General features: G+C 40.6%; 1 protein-coding gene across 2 annotated transcripts in view; it reads left to right on the top strand.

Annotated features, from left to right (window-relative positions):
* bach2b (BTB and CNC homology 1, basic leucine zipper transcription factor 2b) overlaps positions 1 to 19,015 on the top strand; it is a 317,454-nt gene that overhangs the window by 94,366 nt on the left and 204,073 nt on the right. For both annotated transcript variants that reach the window (XM_041187260.1, XM_041187259.1), the window contains one exon: positions 9,268 to 9,376. In XM_041187260.1, coding sequence (XP_041043194.1) covers positions 9,341 to 9,376 — 36 coding nt within the window. In that variant the 5' untranslated portion in view covers positions 9,268 to 9,340. The remainder of the gene's footprint in view (positions 1 to 9,267; positions 9,377 to 19,015) is intronic.

Genomic DNA, 19,015 nt, shown 5'->3' with positions numbered 1-19,015 from the left:
GCACCCCCACACAAACACAGATTGACGCACACACACACAACTTCTTTGAATGCAGCAGTGCATCTATACGTTTTTATTATTGAGTCACGAACCCTAGAAACATGGACACAAATAGTTTCACTTCCTATTAAGTTCCTGTTAAATCATCTGAAGAGTTTCAAATGGTTAGATAATTGGATAAGAATCAGGAGTTGCTTCTGCTCTTGCAGATTATTTTTCTCTATTCATTTATACATTTTCAATGAGTGACCACAATCATTCCAATTATGTATTTTAAATGTACCAACCCATATAGACGTTTTCCAAATAAAAATCATTGTAACAATTCAGGAGTGACTAACTTTTTTTGTTGAACGGGGAGTGCCGATGACCACATCAAGAGAATCGGCCAAGAGAAATTAGTGAGCAAGCACTCAATGACTCATGTATCTGAGTGCTGACTAACAATGATATTTTACTATAACGATTCACCAATCCCCGAACAATCAGTATTTTTGGATTTTGCGGCTTGTGGTTCTTCCTTCCCCTTTACTCCCATGTGAGGTACTTTCCCATCCCTTCTATGCTCACCTTCATTGGAATGAATTACTTTTCATTGACATTCAATTTCAACTTGGAAATGTAGACAGTTCCCTGGAGTGTGGTCTTAAATTCTTATTTGGTGGGTAGGGTGGTGAAGCTTGTGGGGTTGGGGTGGGGGTAGGGGGGGGGTGGAAATTAAGGGAGAGGTAGCAACACCAGCTTATTTAAACCGATATTGACTAATTACAAAAAAAGTCAGCAGTGGGACACTTCAAGTAGCATTTTTCACTGGGGGCTCTTACAAATACATTAATATCAAGATATTCCATCGATAATTCAAAAATAAAGTCTCTTAAATAAATATAACACATTCATTTCTTTTTTGTAATGCAGTCCTTAATGAATGCTATTGACCGAGAAAACTAAAATCCATTGTAAAGACATGTGCAAATTTACTGAAGAACAGAATACTGTCTCAAGATCTAATTATTGTAGCACAACTAATTCCCTGGAAGATTTTTTAATCAATATAAATGAGGTACTTGATAGATTAGAGGGACACATGCTAGCAAATGCCCTGAGGCAAACATCATATTTCCTAGGGTGCTGAAGAAAATTTGGGACATTGACTACAGCTGTAAAAGAATTATTGAATCGTGATAAATTATAACAAGAAGCCTGTACTTAAAATCAAAAAGGATGATTAATAGACAAATTGTTTTGAGGGAATAATATGCAGTACAGAGTGAGAGATGCAGTAGATGTACATTGGATTGATTTCTAGAAAATATAAAATGCTGCCCTGGAAGTTAGTTGGGAAAATTAGGACGCATTCATAATATTAAAGATGGTGGTATAAAGAGGGATTTGCTAAAAATCAACAAAGCTTTTAGTAAATTGATGTTCTTGGACTGGCAGATGATGACTAATAGGGTCCTGCAGATAGCAAAGACTGATTCAAGAAGGCATTAGATGGATTTCTGTAAAGCAGGGGCATTGCATCATTTGAAAGGTAATGATAAATCGTCCCTTGATAATAAATAGTCTGGAGTCTCCTGGGACTTGTCTGATTGTTTCTGAAGGGTTGGAGAGGATTTTTTGCAGAGGGTTGCTGAATTGGCACAATGTCTCTGTTTTTTACCTTTCCAAGATGTGAGCAGGTGTGTAACCAGCCAGTGGATGATTAGCACGTAAATGCTTGATATCTTTCTATGTCCTCTAACACGTAAATGTATAGAGCTCCTGAGATGAGGCAAAATTCAATCACAGCAAGGAGAGTGCATCTTGTGCTAAAGTTTCTATGTGTGTTTTGAAAAATTTGATCCAGACATCCATGAGCACGTTAGCCTAACATAAATTGCAGATAAGATTGGCTTTTAGATGTTTCTGTACAGCAATACCTTAAAAATAAAGTGTCAGAATGGATTAAGATGTTAAGGCCCACTTGACAATTCTCCTTCACGCCAGTTGAAGATCTTACAAATAGGATGGATGTCGCAACTGATGATTTCTATGGGTTTTTGGAAAGTTGGTGACGAGGTTTCATATAAAGGCCTTTTAATGAAACTAATAAATTAATGAAACATGTAAATCCAGGGGACTGGATAAGAAAGAAAGTCTTGTGCTTATGTAGTGTCCTTCATGACCATAGGGCATCTCAAAGCATATGAAGTATATTTGAAATGAAGTCATTATTGTAATGTAGACAATTTGCTTACAGTTCAGTCCCCACAAACAGCAAACACTGTGATAATGACAGGATAATAATTGTACAGAAAAGAAACAGCATGCAGCACAACGTGTTCAAAGTACCTAGCTGAAAACTAGTTTATTCCGGTTTGACCATATATACATACATACATACATAAATGGCCTCAAGAGGGTGCTAATCTGTTTCATTAGTGTTGGTTGAGGGAGTGGTGCCGTGGAATCTTTTCTGTCCGCTTGAGAGGACAGACGGGGCCTCAGTTTAATGTCCCATCCAAAAAAACACCACCTGCGACAATGCAGCAAACCCTCAGCACTACCTGGAAGTGTCAGCTTAGATTTTGTGCTCAAATTTCTGGAGCAGAACTTGATTCTACAATCAACTGGCTCAACTGTAAGAGTGCCACCACTAAGGCATGGCTGATACCTATATATATTTATAATGAGGATAAAGCTCAGGGAAAGGAGAATGCTCATGGACCACTGCTTGGAACTTTATTGTTTCCTATCTGGATAAATCATCTGGATGCAGAAACTAATTGTAAATGTATTAAAATTACATATGTATATAAGGACATACATACAAGCATACAAAATAGGAGCAGGGGTAGGCCACTCGGCCCCTCGAGCTCGCTCCACCATTCAGTAAGATCATGGCTGATCTGATTGTAACGTCCCTGATAACCTTTTACCCCCTTGTTTATCAAGAATCTATCTTCTACCGCCTTTTGAGAAAGGGAGTTTCAAAGATTCACTATCCTCTGAGAGAGAAAAATTTCTCCTCATCTCTGTCTTAAAAGGGCAACCCCTTATTTTTAAACAGTGACCCCTAGTTCTAGATTCTCCCATGAGAGGAAACATCCTCTCCATATACACCCTGAGAAGACCTTTCAGGATCCTAAAAGTTTCAATCTTACTCTTCTAAACTCCAGTGGATACAAGTCTAGTCTGTCCAACCTTTCCTCATAAGGCAACCTAGCCATTTCAGGTATTAGTCTAGTAAACCTTCTCTGAGTTGCCTCTAATGCATTTACATCCTTCTTTAAATATGGAGACCAATACTGTACACAGCACTCCGGATGTAGTCTCACCAGTGTCCTGTGCAGCAGAAGCTTAACCTCCCTACTCTTTTATATTCAATTCCCCTTGCAACAAATTATAAAATTCTATCAGCTTTCCTAATTACTTGCTGTGCCTGCATACTAGCCTTTTGTGATTTTATGCAGTAGAACACCCAGGTACCTCTGAACCTCAGAGCCATACAATCCCTCACCATTTAGATAATATGCTTATTTTTTTATTCTCCCTGCCAAAATGGACAGTTTCACATTTTCCCATTATACTCCATTTGCCAGGTCTTTGCCCACTCACTTAATCTATCTATGTGCCTTTGTAATAAAAACAGAAAATGCTGGAAAAACCCAGCAGTTCTGATAGCACCTGTGGAGAGAGAAACAGAGTTAATGTTTCAAGTCAGTGTGATTCTTCTTCAGAGCTGAGGAAGAGATTAGATATCCTTCAGTTGTACAGTCTGAAAGAAAATTAAGGGGGAGTGATTGAGGTATAGACATCATCAAATGGTATAGGTTTTAAGGACATTTCTTTACCCGAAGAGTGATAGATGTAAAATCTGCCGGGTGGGGTGGTGGAGTTAAAGATAATGAGGCAGTTGGGGATTTGGATTCGAGTCCGGGTGAGTTATGGTTGTCAGTCTGCTAAAGAGCCTTTTCTCACATTTGGCTTTTCCTTACGTTGTGAACAATTTAAATTTACAAAATAGTTCACTGATCTTTTTTGTCATGGGGTGGGCAAAAGTCTGAAAAATGCTTCTGCATGATGAACTATAATAATCTTTATTTATTTTAACTATATGGCATGAGATCTTGACTGCTGCATTTAACTCTTCAGATCAGCTATTGCCCAAATGTACCTTGGAGTTTCTACAGCCTTATAGAGCCAAAAGTTTTGTTTTGTTTCCCTTGTTGCCCTGCACTGTCTGCTGCTGTTAGAAGCTGCAAATTAATTAGATAAGATGTAGTGTGTCATATCTGAAGAAAGCTCTATTTGTATATGCTTACTGATAATAAGGTATAAAATGCTTCTGTAGTTCTGTTCTGAGGGTCTTTTAGCTAAAATGCATCAAGCTCAAATCAAATTAAAGTTCAAGTGTGTTGTTCCTTTTTTGACAATAAAAGCCCTTGATTGTTTTACATCACAGGCTTAGTGTCGATTAACTGCTGGTAACAGTGGGACTTTTTAAATCAAAAGTTCCCTACATACAAAGGTCAAGAAAGGATGCTGGAGACTTTTCATTAAATAAAGTTAAGAGTGATGCTTTATTTTGATAATGTGAGCAAAATAGCTGTGTCAATAGGACCTTGATGGTAAATTAAATATTCTAGTTATGCAAGTCTTGCCCTAAAATAAATCATATCCTCAACATGTTTACCTATCTACCTTTCATTTATTCATCAGTCTTTATACTATTTGGTCTTTTATGACAGTGAACATGGGTAGACAACATCAAATGTGGTCTGAAGGAGAAGCTGGGTTATAGAGTGTGCACAGTTGGACCAGGCATTTATAAGTAATTCAGTCCCCATTTTAAAGACTCACCACATTTTGGGGGGCAACAAGTTGGGGGGTGGCTATGGTGGGATAGGGAAGTATAACTAAAGAAAAGAAGTCTTTCATTATCCTTATGGTTTCCTTTGGCTTTAAGGAGGAGCTGGGGGTTTCCAGGCATCTGACAGCCCCCAGGAATACTCCAGCAGTAGAAAATGGCCTTTAATTGACTCAGGATCGCCTTGCAAGCAATTGACCAAGTTATAACTATCCATTTGTTAGACTTGGTAGCCTTAAAGTGACCTAATTATGCACTTTGGTAAGAGAAAGGTACGTTGCTCTTGGTTTTTATAAAACAGCGTGCTCTCTAACTTACTCCGAGCCACACCACCGGAATTAGACCCATGAGGGTCTAATATGTAATATTATGTAATTGGGAGCATGGGAGGGATACGTTAAAGAAGGGAGGCAGAGACTGATTTACAGAAAAATTAAGATTCGGAGGTATAAGTGTCAACCTTCAACATTAGTTTGGATATGTGGACCAGGGGGCAATTGATGAAAGTATATAGGAACAGGATGAGCAAATGTGGTTAGAAGTATTTGCTTGTGTGGAGAGTAAATGCCAAAATGGATTGCTGGATGCATTGCCTTTTTGCATGCTGTACCTTCATGTATTTTTTTCCCTATTTGGCGATGCTAAGTGGTGGTGACTCTCACTTGGTACGCTGAGCTGGTGCTATAAAATGATTTGTGATTCCTGAGAAGCTCACAGTTTTATCCTTTAAAACAATCCTCAAAGTTCAAAATCCTGATTTCACCTATATCCAAAACCTAAAATTATGTCATCCTATCTGTTTGAGTAAACTGCTGCAATAATTAAAGTCATGGGTTTGGTGGATAATGCAAGGAACTGAGGTTCAGGCTATGAACTCATTGGGTAGAATTTTCTGCCTGCCGGGCGGGCGGGCCTGACTCAATTTCCGGCGGGTGGGGAGACGATCCCCGCTGGAGAAATGGGCCCTGCTACCATTTTACATGGGTGGGCCAATTAAGGTCCGCCCAGTGTGAGGTCTGGCGGGAACCTGTGCGGGCAGGGAGGAGGGGGGGGTGGGGGGAGGGATTCCCCAAAAGCAAGGGTGCGCCTCAGGGAGATCGCTTACACTTTTAAAAAGATTAAAAATATAAAAGAAAATTCCCTAACATGTACCCCTCATGTGACAATGTCACATGAGATGGGACATGTTCGTAAATGACAGTAAAACTTTAGTAAACTTTTTAGAACGCTGCATGAAACCTCACCCAGCTGGTGGATGAGGTTTCATGTTTTTTCTATTCCCGCCGGGGCTCCTGGCCTGCCCACCAACCTTAAGGTTGGACGGGCAGGTCCTTTAATTGTTTAAATGATCCTGTCAATAGCCTTAATTGGACATTGACAGGTCGGCGGGCGCACAGCTGATTTTGTTGTGCCCCCCCTTCCTGAAAACTTAAATGGGGCAGGATGGCGTCGGGGGTGCCGTCCGACGTAATCCCGCGTCATTTTATGTGTTGGCGAGCGGGCCCCACCCCCTGCTCACCAATGGCAAAATTCTGCCCTTTGGCACAATAGCTGATTTGTAATACCAGCAGCACCGAGGATTTTAAGCAGTATTATTTTAGTATGCTTAACTTTCCAGAATTGTTGCATTTCAATGAGAAGGTTAAAATGCTGTGCAGTTAATAATTTTACGTTGGGGATTTATCGTCACCAAGACCGCTGAGCGAATTGCTCTGGTTTCTGTGTGTCTATATTGCTTTTAAAAAGAATGTGGTTATGATGTCATTGCATATAACGACCAGACACTTCCCTCCCCCCTCCATATTAAATGCAGGTAAACCTGTGCAGGCTTTGTATTTAGTCATGATAATGGTCACATTACAACCTCTCAATTTTAAGAGGGCTTTTGTTCTGCTGTGACTAACAGTGCAAGAATAATATAAGGACTAAAACATTGGTGTAGCTTGTTTATTTATAAACAGTGACATGTGCTGTGTTGTGTTCAGCCTCTATTTATTGTCTGATTGTGTCTTGAGTTCATGTTCTTCCTGCTGCAGTTTTCCTCTTCATATTCTATGTGCTGTTAAAAAGGTTTCTTACCTATCTGAGTAATGAAGACAAAAATGTTTAGAGTTTCATATTAGGTGAGATGAGGTTTGCTTTGGGAGCATAAGAATTAGAGGAATGATCACGCCAAGGTTTTATTGCTGCTATGGAAAGTACAGTTATTGCATATAGGAACCAGATGGTATCTTGAATCACCCGTATGGCCTGTGGAAAAGCTAAACATATGGCATTCGCTTCAAAGAGAAAAAAGTGCTTACAGATCTAGGATTGTCATCCTTACATCACGTTTCAGTGCTCCTTGGTTGATGTCAAAAATTTGAATAGCTGTTGTGTCCCATAAGAAAATTGTCTGCTTATTTTGTTTTTGGTTGGAATGCATTTGGTGTGATTGCAAAAGTGTGTTTTATTTTGTTTGTTTCCCCCAATCCAAAAAGACTTTAGCGTTAGTTAAATGTCTTCTCCCTATAATTAGCACTGACTATTGTAGTGTGGAGCTGTTCGACTTAAGCAATCACACTGTCACCTTCCTGGTTGTAGTGAGATTGTTACCTCTGTGTCAGTAGCCGTACAAGTACAACATGAGAGGTTGAATTTAGAGATCATTGCTTCTGAGCTGGAGCAGTGGCACGGCCTATTTAAGGAACTGCTGAGCTCATTCATCTGCTTTTCTCGGCCTGTTTCCTTTTATTTTTAGCCAAATCCATCAGGCCTGACAAGTGGGTAATTTGAGCCAGCTAAAGGGCTTTGCTTCAGGTCTCTTTACAAAGTAACTCTTCTCTTCCTTCCTGGGAAGGCACTGAACTTGGCCTGATCTACTCAAGATGGATCTGTTGAGTCATGTGAGATCATGTACACAAAAACATACTCAGGCAGTGTGTGGAGCGTAGCAAATCTACTCAACAGCAGCTAGACAGAGGAATGTAGCAGATTCATACTTGTATAAGGTAATGTCTAGTTTACAGCAGGGGTTAGGCTGAAGTAAAGGCTTGACTTGAAAACCTCACTTGGGAGAACAAGATAGGGAGTAGGTAAACCATAATAAGAGCAGGAAAAGGCATTTATTGAATATTTTAAAAGGCATCTTTAAAATAAAACCTGTTTTCATTGTGCATCCTTTGTACTGTTTCAATGAGCTAAATGACTGGAGTGGTGGGGGAGGAAATTTCTAGTTAGAGTGGTGATCACATTCTGTTATGTTGGCTGGATTTTCACAACCAAAGTGGATATCTTAAGTCGGGAAATTTCCTGACTTGCAGACCCACTTCAACTTAAAGCATATGGTCATACAAAATTTACACTCTGGGGGTGGTAGATGTTTGGCTGGTGCATGCCTGAGTGCGGAATGAAGTTGGGTCCGCCAACCCCAGAAGCAGATCTTAGATGGATAGAGGGGTGGGTGAGTGCCAATGCAGGCTTGTTAGAAGGCCCACCTTGGTTCTCTGGGATTTTGTCCCAGTTGTAGCCCTCAACCTCACACCAGCCCACTCCACAAGGCCCCTCACACCTTCCATGACAACTCATGCCCCTTCCATGTCCGGTCATGCAGTGTGTGCTATGTACATAACCAATGATATAATAACAATGGCAATTGTGGAACTGCTGAGAAAAAAAACACCCATTCAGAAATGTTCTTTGGGGAAAAAAAACTGCTGTTTCCACAATCCCATAAAAATGTCAGTCAGTCAGACCATTAAAGTATCAATAACAGAGGCTTCAAACCTTCTCACTTGACACCTCTCAATCTTGTCCAAGTAAACATTGAGACATTTACAAAAGAGAACAGAGAAAGAACAACTTATTATAGTCACTTATTATAACCACTTAATGATATAAATCAAGCTAAGTCAACAATTCACTTCATTTTTTTATACAAGTATGAATCCCTGCTGAGCAATGCTTTTTCTGGTCTGGGCTCTCAGCCAAGCATGCGTAATGAGCACAGGTGGAAACCCAGATCTGGATTTTTGCCTTGTATTCCCTAGAGCTTTGAGCTTAATTTGTAACCCTTCATGTGGAACTTAAGGAAAAGCGTTTTGGAACTCTAACTACAAAGCATCCTAGATTTTACAACTATTTGTTCTTTTGGCAGAATATTGCTTGTAACACAAGGGTAACCAAACAAGTAGGAAAATGTTACTTTAAAATGGGCAAAAGAGATTGAATGGAAACCACATGAGTAGTTTTGAAAGATATTCATTAATTCAAAGAATTAATTAAATGGCTGAATTGCTCTGGGAAGCTTTAGAAGTTGAATGAAAAGGTACTGATGGGAAGATATGTTCTCCTCTATTTTGTAAGACTGTCCATCCAGACAGGCTAATGTAGTCTTCTCTCTAACTGTTTTTAATTCTAGTATTCTCTTTGCACAGGATAAATTGGAAGTGGAGTCAATTTTATGCTGGAGTGAAGGCCCATTGGAGGTGGGGTAATGGACTGTTAAATATGCACTCAGAATGTAGTGACTATTCAGCCCTCGGGGTAGGTGATTCGTTTGTTTGGAAAACTATAATGAGATGTATTATTTGGGCTTTTAATGGCTTGTGATGCTCTGTTTTTTTTCTATTCTGTTTATAATATAAAATTTGGCATTGCAGATTTACAGAAATATACACTTTGTATGAACATCTATTTCTGAAAGCAGCAGAAAAAATAACACCTTTAAAAGATTTAAAATGCATTTCTGTGTTTGCATAAAGTAAAACCTGACCTGTAATTGATGGACAAATAATCTTCCTGAGGAGAATGTGGGATGAAGGGCATGTGAGGGCATTAAAATCTGTTTACCAATACTGAACAGTAATGGACAATAAATAAATCATTCAAATCAAAATGCATATTATATGTTAATATTAAAGATGTACTGAAAAATAATGTAAATCTGTTGCCTTGTGTCAACGGTTAGCCTAGAGCCATGATTTTCATGTTGGGACCAAGTTTTTACCCCTGTGCCCTGATTTACAGTTGAAACATAACGATATCCATAAGAAGGTGCATACAAGTCCATAATGTCCCAAAGTGAAAGAAAACAGTGTATGAATTCCTCCAAAGAAAATAAATAAGGAAATAAAATGGGGTTGATTGCAACATTTTTTTTCCTCCAGCCAAATTTCATCCTTCCTTCCTCCTACACTCCCTCCCTCCCTGTTGACTTCTTGCTGCGGTACAGTTTCACAGATGCTGATTGGCTTCAAGGATGCCAGCCATGTATAAGCCTTGACAGTAAGTGCTAGTTGGTTGTTTGCCCACCATATGTTATCACAGCCTAGTATGATCCTAACCTCATGCAGCTCAAGGGCCTGAATTTTTCCTGTGTCGGGTGGGCTCAGCGGGAGCAGGCAGGGGCGGTTGCGGAGCCGATTTCCGCCCACTATCGGCTTCGCACCGCCATTTTACGCGAACAGGCCAGTTAAGGCCCGTCCAGCGTAATATGAGAGCGGTGGCACTGAGCGCTACCTGTGCGGGCGGGGGGAGGAGGGAGGAAGCGCGAAAGAGTGCTTCAACCTCGCTGAGGCACAGAGCCTTACTGAAAAAAATAAATGAATTTAATAAAAATTTAATGAAGCGTCCCCTCATGTGACTGTGTCACATGAGATGGGACATACTTTTATTTTTCAGAAAAACTTTTTATATATGTTTATAAAGGCTTTAGGAAACCTCATTCCACTCATGGATAAGGTTCCCTAAAAAATGTAAAGGTCACTTGGCCTTTTTGCCTGCCCGTCAACCATAAGGTTAGACGGGCAACGTAAACTTGGCATTAATTACTTCGTTAATGGTCTTAATATAACAGGCCTATCAGTTATTGGTGTGCGCGCAGTCGACTCTGGTGCGTGCCCACTGAACAAAACATCACGAGACAGCACGATGACAGATGTTGGGATGCTTGCCCAACACCATTGCGCGTCTTTTTACGTGCTGGTGTGTTGGGCTTGCCCCCCCCCTCACCCCCATGCTGACTGAAAAATTCTGGCCCAGGTGTGTGCTGTATAACAATTACAAACTGTGACCCCACTTTCTCTCTGTGATACTGAGGACCGTGATGGATCCTCTTTACCACTTTACTATTTGGGCTAAGCTAACTCCTCATGAATGGGGGATCAAATCTGAATTTTCCTGGTCTGTGTACCTTAGTTGCTCACTGAATGAAGCTGTTGTACTAGTGGGGAAGCTTAGTACAAATTAAAATATGCAGCTCAATTTGCTTGAAGGAATCTGTTATTGCCAGTATCATTTTAGCTGTAAGGTGTATCTTAGTTACCTAAAGCACATAGTACACTTCTGGTATATGTGTCAGCCCATATTTTTCAAATACAGTGTTTTAAACAAGCAAGAGCTGAACACCGAGGGAAATAAACTGTTTTCCAAATTCAAAATCTGCTTGGATTAGTTGGAAATGTACCTTCAAGATTAAGAGACTTTTCTTGAAAATCAGCCAGTAAAATGAACAAAAGGATGCAGGCTGTGATTTGCTGAATTGTGGTTCATTTGGTTTAAAATTAGAATCTGTTTATTGCTGTGAAGATATGATGGCGCTGTGACAGGAATAAGAGATCTGACTTAATTGGTTCACTGACGTTGCAGACTCTTGGAATGTAATGGAGCAAATCAGGGAATGGAATAGAATGAACAAACTTAGTGAACTTGCATAGGACAAAATCAGGTGTTTCTTATCACAAAAAGCCAGCGAGTCATGTCTGATGAATGTTTATTCTCATCTACTGTGATAACAAAATCAGCAGTGATTGTATCATGCTGCAGGAGGTCAACAGGAACATGTGCTATGGAAGATTTCATGATTTAAACTCATGCAATATCTTAATATTCAGCATGAGAAGAAAGCTGTAGGACGTTATGGACCATTTTACAATCCTGAGCAGCAGGGAAATTGGTTTAAATAAAAGGGATTTCAAATATTTTCACCACATTGTCAAATTTTGAAAACATAGTGATCAATTAATATGTTGAGTATTATTGTGTGAAATAAGAACAACTTAGAATAGAATAGAATTAGCCCAGGATGACTCGAAGGTATCTGAGAGCAAAGGTAGACACATCACTGTCAATTTCTAGGCATTGCAGTGAAGCAATTAAAGTACCAGATGCATGGATATATAGCTAGAACACAAATCTACTAAGATTATGGTGTTTGGTATAATTATTGAAGAGTTCTACAGTCAGATTACAGTTAAGCTACATTTAAAGTTCATTCTTTGGGAACTCAACTGATGTAAGGATGATGTTTCAAATCTCTAGTGTACTTCGTAGTCTTCTGGGTTATACACTCAAGGACGCAAAGGTGATCTTATAAATAAGCACGGTTCTGTTCCTCAGGCTGCAAATATTAAAGAAGCACAGAGAAAAATTACAAGAATAATTTCTGTATGCGGGGGGGAATGAGCTAAATGGAGTGATTTTAAAAGCTCAATCTTCTAGAAAGGGAGGTTAAGGGGGATCCTCATTGAAATATATAAAATATTGGGTATTTCGATAAGATAAATGCTTAATGTATTAATTGGAAATAAAGCAGATTAATAGAGCCAGAATAGATACAAATAACAGATTTAGAACAGATACCAGAAGGAACTTTTTGATGGAAAAGGATGATAATGATCTCATATTATCTCTTAGCCAAAGTAGCAGTCAAAATACAGTTGGATGTGAGGTTAGATTACCAGAGGGATAGGCTACAATTTGCTTAATGGCAATTTTTCATCCTTGACACTTCTTATCTTGTTTTCTTATTTTTTATAAAGAAAATCCAGATGCAGAGGACTCAATATTTTATGAATGAAATTAATAATGAAGGCCTGTTATGATTTATAAAGTTAGTATCTGCATTGAAGAAAAGAGGCAGTTGCTGAATTACAACAGCAATCCCAATCATGTCGACATTTTCGCCAGGTGGAGATGACCTGTGAACTCCCATGCCACTCCTTGGTGAGCCTGCTTGGCAGTGTATCTAAGCAGTTCTGTATGGCACTCCTCTTCTTTCCTGATCCCAATCTGGTCCAGATACCACCTCTCCAGTTTGTTAACTTCATTATGCCACCAAAACACTTGTAAATTGTCTAGATTTGAAGGTGATGGCAAAAGATATTTGTGCTGTTGAACTGCTCAAATAGCGACTTTAATATCTCTGGAATAGATGCAGTGCTAAATAATACATTGAGAATGGACTGCATTCTTATTTCAACATAACCTTTATTAAAAGCTTCTGGATAAGGACATATGAGTTCCACATGTGCCTCCTGCAAAACATTGTGGGTCTTCTTATGCCCAGAGTACTATGCTGCATGTATTTTGGAGGTTTTGAGGGCCTCCACACTAGCAGCAGAGGTTTCCAAATGCGAGTTGGAAGTAACAGAAAGGGCCAACTTGTGAATTTGCCACCATGGTATATACTTCTCCCTTTTAGTGAACACAAATCCTATTGATGAAGAATGTTGATGTGATTTTTTTTTTGGTTAGTTGAAATTCTTTTACATACATTTTCTCTTTCTGTCCCATGCAGTACACTCTATCAAATTTTATCCCCTTTTGCTGATTGGAAGGGTTTAAAAAAAATCCCTCTAATTTTCTGCCCTCCTGAAGCTGAAGTTGCTGATTCACACTGAGGTGCAGTTATCTCATTGCTATGAGGCGACACTAGTGATAGATTATTTTGCAATTTATAAACCCTTAAAAGCACTCCACCCTGATAAACCAGTGTAGAAATATTACCATACAGTAGCCATCAAAAGTAGGACAGGTGACTTCTAAAACTACATTTGTGTTCAGAGCTTTCCAACAACTCATCACCTCAATTATAAATCAGTTTAATAATGTCATTGAGCCACCCTGGTATAGTACAGTGGTGTTATATTTGTGTTACCGTTTACTGTTGATCACTTCAGACTTCCAAGAGTTATTATCACTGAGAAGTAATTTGCAGTGTACCTTGCATGATGGCTACATGTCAGTGAATCAAGACCAGGTTCTAAGTGGTTTATTTCGGTTTAATTTACCAGAGATAAAATATGCAAGGTGAAACAGTTCCCCTCATTCGCTTGACTGCCGAGCACAGCAACTGAGAGATTAAGTATCATATTAAATACACTGTCTCCTGTGCAAAAATTGGGCAGATTCCTCCTGCAAAGGTTCTGCAGAGGCAGGCTCGAAGGTGGGACAAAATTTTTGAAATGAAGATATCAGATCAGCAGCTGCGACGCATTGCCCATATGACTTAGCTGGAAGCGGGCCATCAGTGGCAGCGGTTTCCTGCCTAGCAGCGGCTAGTAACCAATTTGACTAATTAAGTGCCCAATTGTGGGCAGATTGGGGTCACTGCCTGGAGCTTGCCAGGAGCAGTCGAGCCCCTCCTGCAAAGGCCCGGCAGGGGTCTGGAGGTGGCTTGGTGATGGCTGTTTGGGGGCCCGTGAGGTTTTTGTACACTCACCACCACCACCAGATCCCCCTCCTGCCAACCCACACTGAAGCTATGGCCATAGTTCATTTTTACAAGATGGAAACATCTTTAGAGGGTGCCTCCAAGATGGTCATGGTCCCCCTGCTATAGTGGCAATGCCTACCTCTTCTTGGGCCTGCAGCCTCAGGTAATCTGCCCACTGACCTTAATTGGCCCGAATCTCATAGTCATCGGTAAATGAATGCTAATCACGATTCACTACAATTACAGCTGCCCACAGACACTTTAACGACTTTTGTGTGGGAGTCTGATACAATACGCTGTCCTCTCCAGGAGACCTAGGGCCTATTTGAACTGGGCAAGCAATGGCATGTCTCCAAATTCAATCAGGTTAAAGAATCATTACTGAAAAATGTGGAGTCCAAACCAAGGAAGTGTAAAAATTGTTCAATATAAATTCATACAAATATCAAAACAAGAGATTTTCCAGGGCCTCAGGAGGCTGAGAGGTGTGGGGATGGGGAGAGGTGGTGGGGTGGTGCCGCCAAAATATTGGTTGGGAGTGTTGGGGGTCATATGTCCGTTAGCTTCCCACTGTCAGTTTACAGTTTACCAGTATTTTGCCAGTGGCAGCAAAAGTGACAGATGACCCCTCTCCCTCACAATTGAGGCCCTTAAGTGACCAATGAAAGGTCTCTTCCCACTACCACTGGTAGTTTACCACTGGGGCCTTTGCCACATAGGAAGACCACCAGGTAAACCCTGGAGGCCTCTGAAAGGGCTTGGAGGGTGCCCTCCTGATCAGGTACCCGTGGCCCATGGATGATCCCCTGGCGGCAAGGGTTGCCTTTGCAGATACAACCGCCCTGCCGGCACCAACCATCCAGGTCCCCCCTGTACCAACATCCCCCAATCGCATTCTGCTTGACTGACCAACCTCAACCACATTCACTGAGTTCAGGGTGGTGTCCTTGATGTGGATCCAAGCTGGTTGAAGTCCCAGCAGGGACTGAGGAGCTGCTGGCTTTCCAGTTGGCTGGCAGCTTTTGAAGGCAGGATACCATACTTTAAAGGGATGGAAACCATAACGTCGCACAGCTAATTGCATAATGCACATAAGACCCTGTAGGGGCTCCCAGAACCAGCCAATGTGGAGTTTCCCTAGACTTTCTATCAGATGGACGAGGCCCCCATCCCCTTGCAAATCCTAGCCAAAAAACATGGAAAGAAATATGGGATTAAGAGAGTGAGGTAAAAGGGTGAGGTAAAAGGAAAGATAGAAACAAAATAAGTTTTTCTAAAGTTTCTAACAATAATATCTGAAACAATGAGATTCCACACTAGTAAAAATAAATTATTCTGTGCCAGCTAAATTGTTTGGCAGTAATTGGCAGTAATCTCATGCTGTTAAAAATTATGTTGCACTTGAATGGATAAGTCCTAACTCTTTCTGGTACATTTATCGGGTATGTAGTGGGTAAGAACCACAACTTAATGCCCTTCATGAGTTTGAATGCTGAATCTCTTGGAAAGGTGCGGGTGTAGTTCAGCTTGTGAATTAGCAAGGGGATTTGGTCATGATTTCCATGTTTAACTGCGCAAATATGGGTGCTCAAAGCTGCTGTCCAATTTACAGCTTAATAATGTTGAGTGCTCATATCCTCAGCAATATTCCTACCTCAAAATCCGACTTTTGTTTATTTTTGAGCATATTTCTTCTGTCATAACACAAGGTGTATGCATTAAAGCTGTTTTTTTGTCAAAGTCCTGTAGAACACTGATTATTTATTTTACTGTATGTTAATGCTGGGGAAGGGAGTATCTCAGTCTCTCAGTTTTCTCAAAATTGAAGATTCTGTCAATTAGATGCAGCTTGGAGGGGGAAGGTCCCTTATGAATTTCATTTTCAGAGAGCTTTAGTTTGTAATTTCCATCACTTGCTGCAAACCATTATAAATATGCCTACAAAATGCACCTTCTTGCTGCTCCCACTTAAGAATCCCTTGGAGCTGAAATTGATCACTTGTCTCATAAACTTGTTGAGGGTACATGAACCCAGTGTTTTTTTTAATTAATTCATGGGATATGGGCTTTGCTGGCTGGGCCAGCATTCTATTGCTCATCCTTAGTTGACTTTGACAAGGCATTGGGAGCTGCCTTCTTGAACTGCTGCTGTCCATGTGGTTTAGGTACACCCACAGTGCTGTTGGGAAGGGTGTTCCAGGATTTTGATCCAGCGGCAGTGAAGGAGTGGCGACATATTTCCAAATCAGGGTGGTGAGTGACTTGGAGGGGAACTTCCAGGTGATGGTGTTCCCATGTATCTGCTGTCCTTGCCCTTCTAGATGGTAGTGGTCATTAGTTTGGAAGGTGCTGTCTAAGTAGCCTTGGTGAATTCCTGCAGTGCATCTTGTAGATAGTACACACTTCTGCTACTGTGTATTGGTGGCGGAAGGAGTGAATGTTTTTGGATGTAGTGCAAATCAAGCGGGCTGCTTTGTCCTGGGTGGTGTTAAGCTTCTTGAGTGTTGTGGGAGCTGCACTCATCCAGGCAAGTGGTGAGTATTCCATCGCACTTCTGATTTGTGCCTTGTAGATAGTGGACAGGCTTTGTGGAGTCAGGAAGTGAGTTACTCACTACATGATTCCTAGCCTCTGACCCTACTCTTGTAGCCACAGAATTTATATGGCTTGCCCAGTTCAGTTTCTGGTTAATGGTAACACCCAGGATGTTGATAGTGGAGGATTTGATGATAGTAATGCCATTGAACATCAAGTGGCAATAGTTAGATTCTCTCTTTTTGGAGATGGTCATTGCCTGGCACTTGTGGGGCGCAATTTTGCTTACCACTTGTCAGCCCAAGCTTGGATATTGTCCAGGTCCTGCCTCATTTGGACATGGACATACTTCAGTATCTGAGGAGTCACAAATGGTGCTGAACGTTGCACAATTATCAGTAACCAAACCCACTTTTGACCTTATGATGGAAGCAAGGTCATTGATGAAGAGTTGAAGTTGGTTGAGCTGTGGACACTACCCTGAGGAACTCCTGCAATGATGTTCTGGAGCTGAGATCTCTGACGTCCAACAACCCCAACCATCTTCCTTTGTGATAAGTATGACTTCAACCTGCGGAGAGTTTTCCCGATTCCTATTGACTCCAGTTTTGCTAGGGCTCCTTGATGTCACACTTGGCCAAATGTGGCCTTGATGTCAAGGGCAGTCACTCTCACCTCACCTCACCTCACCTCAGGAGTTCAGCTCTTTTGACCATGTTTGAACCAAGGTTGCAATGAGGTCAAGAGCTGAGTGGCTCTGGTGGAACTCAAACTGGGTATCAATGAGCAGGTTATTGCTAAGCAAAAATTGCTAAGCTTGATAGCACTGTTGATGATTCCTTCCATTACTTTACTGATGATCGAGAATAGACTGATGGGACGGTAATTGGCCAGGTTAGATTTGTCCTGTTTTTTGTGTGCAGAACGCACTTGAGCAAAATTCCGCATAGCCAGGTAGATGACAGTGTTGTAGCTGTACTGGAATAGCTTGGCTAGGGACGTAGCAAGTTCTGGAGCACAAGCCTTCAGTATCATTGCTGGAATATTGTCAGGGCACACAGCCTTTGCCCTATCCAGTGCTTTTGCATGGTGTCTTTGCATTGTGTAGTCGTGCTATGGAACCTTACATGCTGGGATCATAAATTGGGAAACTATTGATTTTCTTCTCATGGTCTTCCATCCATTAATTTAGCATGTGGAGCATATACTTGGTCCTTTAATTGGCCCTTAAATCTTAAGATTGGCATCTTAAATTTGTTTGTAGCAGAAAAGAAAGTTCTACTTCTCAATATATGAACCAATGGCATCACTGAATTATCATTTTCTGAAATAGAACCAGTACCAATTTATTCCTGACCTACCTGACTATATAATTGTATAAATAACATATCAAATACACAAAGAAATGAAACAAACACCCCTGAAGTAATTTAGTCTACTTGCTTGTATGACATTCTACTTTCTTGTCTTACTGTTATTTTCCAGAGGCCCACCTGTGTCTCAAGGGGAGTTTGGGGGCGGTGGGGGGAGGGTTCTGAGCATTTATGTTTTCTCTCTTTGCCTGGGGCTTACTTGGGCTTTGGCACTCATTTCTTCATCGTACAATTGACCCATTTGTGCATGCATGGCAAAGGCTCTGTTCTCCATTCAACAGTTGGCAGAACCTTGCAAGTTTTTGTTTTCTTTCAGTAATTTTTTTCTTTGCTCTTTGTTGTAGTCCTTTAATCCACTTTCGTTTCATTTCTTCTGTACAGCTTTTGCTGCAGCTTTTCAAATTTGCCTTGATTGAGCTAAAGAGAAATTTGGGCTCTTCAATCTTGAAAAGAAGAAACTACAAAAAGGACTTTGTAACAGTACAGAAGGTATTGAACTAAGAAATTCAGATCAATCTAAGCTCTACCTGATATTGGGATAAGGGGACACATGTTTAAACTAGTGAATGACACTACTAGGACCGACATTAGGAGATCCTTTAGGAAAGGAGGGATTAACACCTGCGAAGGATTTTTGAGGATACTAAAGTAAAAAACATGTAACGGGCAATTGAATGCTTTAATAGAGGTTGGGGATTTGTAGGTTTTTTCCAATTGTATAAGCTACGATAAGCTGAAAGGCCTACTTCATTTGAACCTATCTTGTGAAATGTATTGTTC

This window comes from Carcharodon carcharias, chromosome 5 (assembly GCF_017639515.1).
Source record: "Carcharodon carcharias isolate sCarCar2 chromosome 5, sCarCar2.pri, whole genome shotgun sequence".
Taxonomy (NCBI): Eukaryota; Metazoa; Chordata; class Chondrichthyes; order Lamniformes; family Lamnidae; genus Carcharodon; species Carcharodon carcharias.
The sequence above is the reverse complement of the archived record's forward strand: the minus strand, read 5'-3'. Positions and strand labels throughout refer to the sequence as shown.